General features: G+C 41.3%; 2 protein-coding genes and 1 non-coding gene across 3 annotated transcripts in view; 1 reads left to right on the plus strand and 2 right to left on the minus strand.

Annotated features, from left to right (window-relative positions):
- The window catches only part of FAN1 (FANCD2 and FANCI associated nuclease 1), a 44885-nt gene extending 42263 nt beyond the window's left edge, over positions 1 to 2622 (plus strand). Inside the window, exon 15 of the transcript XR_746514.3 lies at positions 2533 to 2622. The gene's annotated coding sequence lies outside the window, so the exon portion shown is untranslated. The remainder of the gene's footprint in view (positions 1 to 2532) is intronic.
- Positions 2437 to 12331, minus strand: part of MTMR10 (myotubularin related protein 10) — a 50060-nt gene continuing 40165 nt past the window's right edge. The window contains exons 13-16 of the mRNA XM_003940552.4: positions 8912 to 9081; positions 7500 to 7670; positions 3625 to 3807; positions 2437 to 3033 (exon numbers count right to left, since the gene is read on the minus strand). Coding sequence (XP_003940601.2) covers positions 2437 to 3033; positions 3625 to 3807; positions 7500 to 7670; positions 8912 to 9081 — 1121 coding nt within the window. The remainder of the gene's footprint in view (positions 3034 to 3624; positions 3808 to 7499; positions 7671 to 8911; positions 9082 to 12331) is intronic.
- LOC120368125 (U7 small nuclear RNA) lies at positions 5628 to 5689 on the minus strand. The gene has a single exon (XR_005582333.1). It is a non-coding gene; the product is annotated as a U7 small nuclear RNA (small nuclear RNA).

The raw sequence follows: 12331 nt of genomic DNA on the forward strand, positions 1-12331 counted from the left end.
CATCCCACTTGAACTCAAGTCATCAATTTTAGGCACTAAGGTTTTAATTTTCTCTGAAAATAAAGTTTTAACCACTTGAGGTTACTACTGCAGCAAGCAGATTTTGCTGACGGATGTGAACAGCTTTCACCCTCTGTTAGTACAAATTAATATCCTTTCCTTAAATAAAGTTAGACATTTTTCATTTCAAAATTGGTTTCCATCATAAAATGATAGCAAGAAACTGTACACCTTTACTTTCAATACCAGAAATTTCATCCAGTGCGTCAGCCTCTGCGGGGCGTTCCCCGACACAGGCTCTGCCGGTGGGCAGCAGGGGTGCTGAGCTCTCTCTAGTGTGCTCTGTGCAGTCACACCACTGCTGTCACGTGTCCCTCTGACGGCAGAAGTGCTGAGCAGCTGGCTTTAGCCTGGCCTGCCTGAAGGCTGTCATAGTTGTCTTTCATATTATGCACAATTAACTGCGGCACAATGATCATGATATAACAACTGTCCAGCAAAATTAAAACTCACTACATCTGATTATCATAAAAATAGGGATTTTTCTATTTTAAACTATTATTATTTTTCTATTTTAAACTACTATTATTAATAGTACCTAATACTTTTAAACTTGTAAATTAACAACAATAAAATACTACAGGAGTTAAATACAGAAATGTGAGGGAAGAAAATTATAGGGGGAAAAATGCTCAATCCAAACATTTAGTGATAATAAAAAAGCAGCTAAATGAAAAAGAGAGAATTACGATTACACTGTCAATGGCAGGATACACTGTGGTGTTATAAGGAGACTGGGTCTGGTTTCCAATCAAGGACTGTAAAAATGTTTAATAATTCTATCTGTATCAACTAAAAATAGCCCTTATTTTCTAGGCAACAAGTTGGCAAAAACCTTGGGTTTACCCATAAAGTAAATTTCTTAAGATATTTTCTAAGAACTCCTGTCCTATTATATCCAGAGACAATACCAATTTTTAAAAGGCAAATAATTCAAATAGAAACAGCTACTCAGTACATATAAAGATAAAATACAGCGATCTTGGAAAGACTTGTTTTAGAAAAGGAAATAAGCTAACTAGACACTTATTACTGTAACAATTTTCCGGATCTTAGGATGGCAGTTTAAGAAACGAACAAACAGTCAAATTTGAAAGCGTCCACGTTTTAAGCAGGGAATAAGGAGTATGGGGGAGATGGTGCCCCGTTTCACTGCTGTAAGCTTCAGCTTTGACCTCTACAGTGGTGGGTAGGCTCCTGTCACACAGTTTGGAAATGAGAGAGTTTCAGATCAAGCAAACAACTGTCTGCTCATTCTCAACTTTGCTGTCAAAAGTTGGGAGGTTAGGGAGGACTTCTCTCACTATTTGTCCAAATGGCAGTGTTCTGACAGAATCCATTTTTATTTCTCTATTCCTAAGCATCAGGAGCTATGAGAGAAGGAGAATATCTGCAGGCGCCCAGCTCATGACCTCATTAGTTACTTCCAAGGAGAAGTGCTGGCAATAGTTTACCGTGTTAGAAATACTGACGGCCACGCCCAGCACGCCTCCCAGCACGCCTTGTTTTTGAGGGTGGGTTTTGGCATAGATGGCACTCTCCTGTCTACACCACTACCCTCTCAGAGGAATCAGCGTCCCACAGGCCACTCCCCAGTGGCTTTCAGAGGAACAGGACTCGGGGACTCCTGGCTATGAAGCTTAATATAAAAAGCCTATTTCCGATATGCAGTGGGATTTTCACACCCCACTTTTAGAAGTAAAATGATAGTTTCTTCTGTAATATTTGTATCTTAATGTCAAAGGCACTTCTAAGTTTAATTATCTATGGCAAATGCTTTAAAGTTAACAGTGCATATCATTTTAAAGTTAGCCCTATGAAGTTAAAAGCAAACTCTTGATTTCAAAACACAGTGATCTAAGGTCGCCAAGAAGGTGATGTAAAATAAATTCTGGCCACAGAACACTGAACCTTCATCAGGTGAGTTCAATTAGAGATGACAGAAAGTGACCAGAAAAATACATGAATAGTTCCTAAAGCCTGCTGGAGGTTTTATCAGATGTAACTGAAAATGATACAGAACGCAAATTTCTTATCTTTCCTGTTTGCTGCCTGGGGTTGCTAATGTGACTATCAGACAGCCTTCAGGAGGCAGCAGGAAAAATGGATGGAGACAAAAATGTAGCAGACAGAAAGATGAACAGCTGGATCACAGTTACAAGAGCCAGACCTGCAATGACAGAAACAAAATATCTATCTGTTTTCCAGCAAGTGTGGAAAAAAGCATGATTCAACATGTTTTTAAATATTAGTGCAAATTCCAACTATTACTTTAACATATAAAGTTATTAGAGCTTCAAATGCCTAGATTAGCAATTTGAATTTGGAGGAAAAAAGTTTACAGCTTCCCTCAAAATGTTCAGAAAACATCCTGTTTTAGTCTTCATTTGCTAATGTCTCAGTAGACAACCATATTTTGGCCCCACTTAAAAATTTGCTTAATGGCGTTCCTAAAATGCTTCGTCTGCATAGATTCCCGACAGGAGAAAATGGAAATGAGGAGGAGAGAAACTCTGGCGTCCCTGAGGTGTCGCTGGGGCCACTGGCTCTGAAGTACATCCTGCTGCGGCCCGGCTCCCCGTGGCAGGCCTCTGGGGGGCCACCGCGCTGCTGCCGCAGCATCCGGCTCAGCACGTCGACTTCGTCGGCCAGGACGGAGAGCTTGTGAAAGGCTGTGATGGAGCCGCCTAGGCTGATCTGGGCCTCGGGAACCCAGCGGAAGTAGCAGAGTTTCCACAGTTTTAAGTGTGTTCCAGAGACACGTGGCAGAATAACAGCGTGCAGGTCAACTGGCTTGGAAAACCATTCTCTAAAATACTGCTCCATATCACTGTTCTGGCTGTTGGTTTGCTGAGGTGGATCTGGCTTTAGTTTTAATATCAATGAATTTCTCCTTGGAAGTAATTCTTGGTCACTGATGATTCCATTCTTTAAGGAAGACGGCATTCCTCTTAGTGTGGAGCTGTAGCTTTTCTATACAGAAGAGATTTTACCATTATGTTCCGGGGTTTCCCTTTTTAGAAAGAGTGTAAGGATACAATGGCAAATACAGACTCAATACTATGAAAAATTAATGGAATTTCCACTTCAAAGAACATTTTCCTCCCTTCTTTGCAGTCCGTATGCTAATCCTCCTCCCCTTAAAATTTTTTTTAGGTGTTGACTCTGCCTAGGCTAGCACCATCGGCCTGAATAGGGATAGAGATGAGAGTTCCTGCTAGCCACTAATTTGCTTAAGGATAAGTTCTAAGACTAGGGTTGGGGAAAAAACCCAGACCTCGCTGATTGTATCAAGAACCGCAGACTGGATGGGTTTCAGTAAACGGGGCTGGCAGGCTCAGAGCTGCAGTCTGCCCATGCTCAGGTACTGAGGCTTCCTGGGCCTCAGATACCAAGAAGAAAGTCGAGATACAGTCATTTCAGTTAAAAAGGGAATGACCCGTCAGAAACCAGCATTAGCAGTGTTACTGTTGGAAGTACCTTTACTTTTAATGCTCTCTGTTCTGAAAAAGATGTGTTTGGTTACATGTGAGCCAACATCAGGTTTTGTTAGCTGTCATTTACCTTTGTCCGTTTAGAAGACTTCATGGAGCCATTCTGTACACAAGGTGTGCTCTTTCCAATGTAGAAAGGGTTATGGAAAAGGGTGCGGTCCTTTGCTGTAAACTGGAGTGACCAGTCCCAAACGGAGGGGAATTTTAAGCCCTTCTCATCACCCAACTGGATATTTTTGCTTATAGCAAATTCCTGCAAAATAAATAAATAAATAAAGTATTTGAACATCTGTGAAAAGATGCAAAACTAAAGATTTTCTCATGAATTCCTTTTTTCAGATGAGCCATTCACATTATATAGGTTACATGTTCTGTACCGCAGCCCTCAAAACCCACCAGAGCGGCCCTTCCACTTCAAGAGAGGAGGCGCTCCTGGCTCTTGAGCACAGAGAAGCCCCACAGTCCCGTAAACAAGGAGTGTTATTCAGGTGCGCTCTGCCGTAGGACCCCAAGGAAGCTGTGCCCTTTGTGCAGTAAGAATGTTATTAAGAGAAATTCCACTAACCTGATACCAGAAAGTCTTAAACATGTTCAATTTATTTCCATAATTATAGTATTTTACTTTTATGAGCACATGGTCAGAAGATTTAAGCCGTTACCTGTTGGTAAGTGGACTAACAAAATCTTTGGATGGAAATCACTACCACCAATTTTATAACTGATTTTCTAAGTGGGGAGCTACACTTCACTGAGTGTCTCAAATCACAGGCCACAGACTCGGGGTAGGGAGGAAGGAAACAACTCCCCTATAAGTCGCTAGCAGGTGGCTAAGACCATGGAGACCATGTACACGGGAGACCCCTCTTCACAGGAGTCCACCTCTGGCCTGGACTCTGGGCTGGTACAACCTGGTTATCTGGCTTCTCACTGCAGTAAACAGAGGCAATACAAGGCTATAGGGTGACAGCCAGCCACTTCACTGTGAGGAAGACACAGCTCCTCTGGAAGGCAGCCTAGACCATCTCTGTGAAGCAGTCACATGTAGCAATGTGGAGAACGGACTCTCAGCTGAGTGATGGCAGAAGGCTACCACAGCAGCGTATACACAACGGTTCCCTGGAGGACATATCCCCTGAGTCTCTGGATGGGAGGAAATGTTGGACTCTTTGTTCTGTACCTTTTAGTACTCTCCAAATTTTCTACCGAAGAAAACCCAAGAATTTATTTGGAAATTATTAAAAAGGCAAATAATGTTACTAGGAAAAAATATATAGCAGTCAGGAGGCCAGGTGGCATTCCTTGCCACAGTGGCGGCCTGGAATCACCAAGAAATGGATACACTGTGTAACAGCACAGAGCACTTTTTAAATGTTTACAAAATTTTCTACTTCAAATAAGTAAAAATTCATTAAGAACCAAATACACATATTAAAAATTTTTAGTCACTTGAAATTTCGTCATACACGTACATGGATTAAAAACTACCCATTTGCTTTAGACACTGTCAAGAGCTGAAATCTAGTAAAACATGAACCTGAACCTATTTTAATGGCCCTTGAGTAAGTATACAGAAACTGTCCTCTTGGCTAAGTGTGGTAGCTCATGCCTGTAATCCCATTACTTTGGAAGGCTGAGATTAGTGGACCGTTCGAGTTCATGAGTTCAAGACCAGACTGGGCAACATGGCAAAACCCTGACTCTACAACAAGAAAATACAAAAATTAGCTAGGTTTGGTGGCATGTGCCTGTAGTCCCAGCTTCTCAGGTGGCTGAGGTGAGAGGAGTGCTTGAGCCCAGGAGGCAGGGGTTGCAGTGAGCTGAGATCACACCACCTGGGTAACAGAGCCAGATTTGGTCTTAAAAGATGTCTTTTTTTTAAAAGATGAAAATTAAAAATATTTATCTCCAAGGGATATCAGATTTTCTATAAACACTACCTGGCCACTAGCAGCTAAGGTAGCCTCAGAATGGAAAAAAAATAAATGCTTTGGGCTTTTGGCTGTGTGGAAGGGGCTGAGGACAGTAAAGAATCATGATCCTTAGTCAGAAAAAGCTTTTTTTTTTTGGAGGGTGGGGGGCTTTCTGGCAAAAACCAGAAAGCCTGCTAGACAAATTCTAACAGAGCTGTAACACTAGAAAACGCTTTTGAAAAAGCCAAATTAAATAAATAGAGCACTAGAACATGCACCGAGAAAGCAGAGGAAATACTTGTAGGAAGTATTTTTTGCAGCTCCCTCGTTGCAATTCAGTAACGCTCACTCCTGGTGAGAAGTCGCCGCACACGCGGTACCAGCCAAGCAGCAGGGGCACCGGTGTCTGGGTGCCGGATACCCACCCAATGCGCTGCCCACTCCGCAGACCCCAAAGTCTTTGTCCTCGCCTCATGCACCTTTTGGAGGCTCACACTGTGTGCACAGGGCAGTGACGGGAGAGAATGGGGGAGCGCCGAGAGAGGCAAACAAGGCCAAGGGCAGGCCTAGCTCAAAGCAGATGGGGGGCCCAAGAATGATTACGGTGATGACAAATGAAAACGAGCAACTGGGAGAACATGTATTTTAGGAGCCTCAGGAGCCTCTGAGCCTGTATCACTGGTCCAGGGGACAGACTCTGGCTCTGTTACCCAGGGTGAAGTGCAGTGACAGTCTCAGCTCACTGCAATCTCTGCCTCCTGGGCTTAAGCCATCCTCCTACCTCAGCCTCCCCAGTAGCTGCGACCACAGGTGTGCACCACTACATCAGGCTAATTTTTTTTTTGTAGAGACGGGCTGACGGTGTTGAGTTTCTTTGAGCCTGGGCTCCCCAAAAGTGGCAATGTTGGACAATCCCTCCTGCTTTTCGTGTCCTGAGAACTGACTCCTGTAAACTGAAATCAGACTGCCGTCCCTCCTGATTCCCGTTTTCTGACCATAAAATATCCCAGGCTTTGGCCTTTTCTTTGGGATGCCCATTAATTAAATTCTCCCTCCTACAGCAGCCTGAATGAAATCGGCTCCTTAACTAACCAGTGTGTTTTGTCTTTTACACCAACAAATCCAGAATAATTCATACATCTTTAGGAAAATTTGCATAATGCTTCACAGTTTACAAAATGTTTTCACCTCATACAATGAGACTAAAAGCAGAATTGTTAATCCGACAGATCCACTTTACAGGTAAGGAACCTGGACTCACAGGCTGAAGCCTTAGCAGAACATGGGTGGAGCACTTTTCCCAGACCATTGCCGGAATTCAGGTTTCCTGCTCCCCAGGCCACACTGCCCAGCCCAGGGCCTTACTGCTGAGGCTGAAGACCCGGAGCTCACTGTGAGGGTGACTGACTTCCTAGACAGGCTTCCTGAAGGCCCACAAGAGCCACCCCTTTCTGTTTCTCTCAACGGTCTCTGCAGCGATTGTCAGCTTCTGTTGTTGGTTCAAGCGTGGGTGAGACAGCACTTTGGTCCAGAATGGTTCCCACCAGGGGCGAGCAGGAGCGAGTTTCAAGTTTGCCTTGAGACCGTGCTTAGTCGTAAGATCTAGATGCTTCCTCTAGATCAATGAATTGTGACAGGAAACTTAGAACTCTTGAAGGAGAATCATCTTGTTTTGTACAACTTTTTATCCTACTGACCTAGGAAATAAACGTCCTATAACAGGGCTTTGGTTTTGACTACCCAATAGCCCAAATGTGAAATATAAATACAAAAGCATGACATTTAAGGTGGCTAATTTACATCTTTAAAGGGGTTTACTACAAAAAATTACATCAGAGTAAAACAAAAATGTTCACTCATAAAAATAATTTCCTAGATTTTTGTGTCTTTAGTTCATTCAGAAATTTCAGCTGAAGATGGTAGTAAGAGAGTTTTAAATCATAGATTTTAAATAGGTAGTTAATTATACTTCAATTATGCCTTGATAAAGTTGTAAAAACAAGAAAAACAGAGCCAGGGCCACAGGGTCGCTTACCGTGCTTTGCTTCACTCGCTGGTGAGGGGAGTTGAACAAGAAGGTTCCAAATAGTGAGATCCGGGTGCTGTCATACAACACCGCCAGGTAGGTTTCTGAGAACTCGAAAGCTGCAGGATACTGTTCTAATAGCTGCCAGGTAGCATCCAAGAATAGCAAAAATAAAGGAGACTGGCAAATACAAAGAGAAATGGGATCATTTAATGTTATCCTTCAGCCATTCACACTGACTTCAAAATGTACTGCTGATGTTAAAGAAGAGATGAATGAGAAAACATCTAAGCCTAAAACACTTGGCTCCTAAGCTGAGCTAAGGATAGATGATAAACATCTATCAAACCCGAGAAGTAACGTCTGACCGTGATAAACATCACAACCCTTATCTGCCCAGTAAGTGTAACACCTTGAATTGGCAAAGCACACAGCTGAGGAGGTTGCCACTATATAAAGGAGGAAGAGCAAAATATGCGTTTGAACATGACCTAGAAACAATTCTTTAGGTTTTGTAACAAAACCAAACCATCAACAAACTTGTCATTTTTGGTTGATCCTGTAGGCTCACCATCAGAAAACACTTTGCTATCAGCCTAGGTCACATGGTGTGTCCCCAAGTACAGCAGCTGATGACCACTATTTTTTTTTTTTTTTTTTGAGACGGAGTTTCGCTCTTGTTACCCAGGCTGGAGTGCAATGGCGCGATCTCGGCTCACCGCAACCTCCGCCTCCTGGGTTCAGGCAATTCTCCTGCCTCAGCCTCCTGAGTAGCTGGGATTATAGGCACGCACCACCATGCCCAGCTAATTTTTTGTATTTTTAGTAGAGACGGGGTTTCACCATGTTGACCATGATTGGTCTCGATCTCTCGACCTCGTGATCCACCCGCCTCGGCCTCCCAAAGTGCTGGGATTACAGGCTTGAGCCACCGCGCCCGGCCAACCACTATTTTTTATGAGACACCACAAGTCAAATGGTGGTCTCTGAAACAATCTTCTAAAAAGTGATCTGACTTGCCTGGCCTGTAAGCTATCTGTAAGGCCTTCCACAGTCTAACTATAAATCTAAGGCAATCACTAACTCCACAGCTGTTACAAAAGTGTCCCTCCATCATAACCTGTGTATCCCGTTTTAAGAAAATGTGATATTCCAAAAGTGATTTTTCCAAATAGCTTATGTGCTTGTTATCTGTTTTACAGGATTTTATTCACAATTTTTTCAGTACTTTTCCACTAAGACAAATTCAATACACAACTTTAAAAAACTTCACCCTACTTTATAATAAATACATCAATTTGAACTCTAATCCATTAGCTAGCTTTGGACTAAGGACACTATAAGCTGTATGAAACACAGTATTTTTTAAAAGCCCCTTCCATCTTTTAAAGACTGATAAAAAGGCATGAAGATTTTGTTACCTCTTTCTCTGATCTCTTCAGATGGTTGCATCTGTCTAGGAACTGATATCCTGCCATGACCCACTCCTTCTGTATCAGACTCTGAAATCCAACAATTGTCCTAAAATAGGGATCCAGCATCACCTGAACAAGAGAAGCGACTAAACAGCTCAAGTCTCTTCCTTCCTCCTCTGTCAATAAAATGCAAAGAAGACGATTACAACATACAAAAACGCTGAGAGAGAAAGGGAAGGAAAGGTAAACTAGATAATTGAGTGTTCTGCACACCTAGGCTGCCTTCCAGATCATCTGTGTAAGGAAATTTTACTGGATTCCAGCAACTAAAAATATTACAGACTTGCAGATAAACTAAATTAGCACTTAACAGAAGATGGTCTTTTATAATGGATATTCGCCAGATAATAAAGGCTCATCAGTCACACTTTTTACATTTGAATGATCTGTGGTAGAAAATCCTTCTAGACTCCACTCTACTGCTCTTTGGTCAAGGTATTAAGTACAAGGTAATCTTTCTACTGACAACTCCACACAGCAATACTGAGAAGTGAATGGGGAAAGTGGGACCATTCACTACCACCTGACATTGTGGCCGACAGTTCCCTCCTGTCTTTTACAGTTGTTGTCCTTTTCAACAAGGTCGGAATTATCAAAGCCAGGGAAATCGGAAGCAACCTACTGACCAATAGCCTTGTTGATTACAGATGTAAAAATCAATAAAAATATGACTAAACCCAATTATCCAGGAATGCAAAGTTGGTTTAACATTTGTCAATCATAGTAACATACCACAGTAATAAAATAAAGGACAAAACTAACACGATCATCTTATCAGATGTAGTAAAATTCTACATTCATTCCTGTTTAGGAATAAAAGGGAACTTCTTTAAACTGACCAGAGACATCCACAAAAAAACTACAATTAATGTTATTCTCATTGGTGAAAGACTGGATCCTCTCTCCCTAACATCAGGAAGACGACAAGGATGTCTGTTCCCTACACATCTCCATCTGATTGTCCTGGAGAATCTAGCCAGAGCAATTAGGCAAGAAAAAGAAAATAAAAGGCATCCAGATCAGAAAGAAAAAGGTAAAAACTGTTACTTGCAGACAATATGATCCTATATGTAAAAACTCCTATGCAATCCACAAAATAACCACTAGAACTAATAAATGAGAGCCATAAGGTCACAGAAATTCGATACACAACAATCTGAGCACGCTATAAACCTGAAAATGAAATTATTAATTATATTCACAGTAATATTATTTAAGAGATTTAACAAAATAAGCATAAGACTTGCACAATAAAACACTGCTGATAAAATGAAAAATTAAATAAATGGAGCAGCATAATTCATAACAGCCACACAGAAGAAACAACTGAAAAGCCAATCAACAGGCAAATGGGTAAGCAAAATGCATTTAAATAGTGGAATACAATTCAGAAATAAAAAGGAACAGATTGCTGATTCGTACATGAACGAACCTCAAAAACACGTATGTTGAATGAAAGAAGCCAGAGGCAAAAGACCACAAATTGTATGATTCCATTTATATGAAATGCTGAGAAAAGGAAAATCTACAGACAGAAAGATTAGTGACTGCCTAGAGCTGGGACACAGGTCTTTTTGGGGTGATGAAAAATTTCTAAAACTAGACTCTGTATATTTACTAACAATTATCGAATTACAAATTCAAAAACGAGTGAATTTTATAGTATTTAAATTTTAACTAAACTGTTTAATACAAAAATGTTAGTAAAATGAAGGTTCAGTACTACTTCTGAGGCCTTTTGTATTACAAATGCATGGAGAAATGGGAGGATAAATAGGGTTCTCCAGTATGATGAGAAGACCCACTGGATGAGAGAGAAACCGTGACTATTAGGCTCTGCATGCATTTGTGAGTTAAACACACACTCTGGCTGCATCAGTTCAGGATTACTTTATATGACACATTACTATTTTATTTTTTTCCTAAAAGTTTTAAAGATTTTTGCCTCATCAAAGTCAATTAAGTTTGACAGTTGTTACTTTTGCAAGCTTGGCTGGGTGCAGTGGCTCATGCCTATAATCCCAGCACTTAGGGAGGCTGAGGCAGATCACCTAAGATCAGGAGTTTGAGACCAGCTTGGCCAACACGGGTGAAACCCCTGTCTCTACTAAAAACACAAAATTAGCTGGGCATGGCACTGTATACTTGTAATCCCAGCTACCTGGGAGGCTGAAGCAGGAAAATCACTTGAACCCAGGAGGTGAAGGTTGCAGTGAGCCAAGACTGTGCCACTGCACTCCAGCCTAGGTGACAAAAGTAAAAACTAGGTTTCAGAAAAAAAAGTGCTTCTTCAAGCTTAAGCAACATTTTGTATTCATACACTATGCTACATGAATATACAGTCGTCCTCAGTATCCATGAGGAACTCATTCCAGGACCTCCCTTGGATACCAAGATCCACGAATACTTAAAATCACCTCTAGATCACTTATAATACCTAATACAATGTAAATGCTATGTAAATAGTTGTTATACTATACTGTTTAGGGAATAATGACAAGGAAAAGAAGTCTGTTCATGTTCAGTATGGCTGAAATTTTTCCCCCCAGTATTTTCAATCCTGAGTTGGTTGACAACAGATGGGAAACCCATGGATAAAAAGGGCCTACTGTATTATCAGAAGGTGGTTTTTAGTCTATCTGCAAACTTAGAAATTTTATTAGCTATAAAGTTATTTAATACTATCCTTTGCTTAACTGTAAGATTTTTTACATTGCTGTTTATTCCTACCAAATATTACATTACTAGCTATTCAGTCTATTTCTTAACATCAAACTATTCCCTTACAGTCATAATTTAGCATGAGCCAGAAAGTATTTAAACTAAAACAAATTTGTATGAATTAGAAAGACAGCAAAATTAGAGAGAATGCCCTGTCAAAATTATCACTAAGTATTAATCCAATAAAGGATGGGACCCACCCTTCCCATCAAATAGGAAGGATAATTTAATAAAGGGCAAAACCTGGACTCCCTTCTATTCTTCTATTTTCAGTCTTTGTGCCACTGTTTTTTTTTTTTTTTTGAGACAGAGTCTCCCCGTGTTGCCCAGGCTGGGGTGCAGTGGTGTGATCTCTGCTCACTGCAACCTCTGTCTCCGAGGTTCCAGTGATTCTCCTGCCTCAGCCTCCGAAGTAGCTGAGACTACAAGTGCACACCACCACGCCTGGCTAATTTTCGTATTTTCAGTAGAGACGGGGTTTCACCTTATTGGCCAGGCTGATCTTGAACTTCTGACCTCAAGTGATCCACGCACCTCAGCCTCCCAAAGTGCTGGAATTACAGGCTTGAGCCAGTGTGCCCAGCTCGTGTCACTATTTTACTCAAATGATGTGCAAAATCTGTAATGTATTTGCTGGTACTGTAG

Source organism: Saimiri boliviensis, chromosome 5, assembly GCF_048565385.1.
Source record: "Saimiri boliviensis isolate mSaiBol1 chromosome 5, mSaiBol1.pri, whole genome shotgun sequence".
NCBI classification, from domain to species: Eukaryota; Metazoa; Chordata; class Mammalia; order Primates; family Cebidae; genus Saimiri; species Saimiri boliviensis.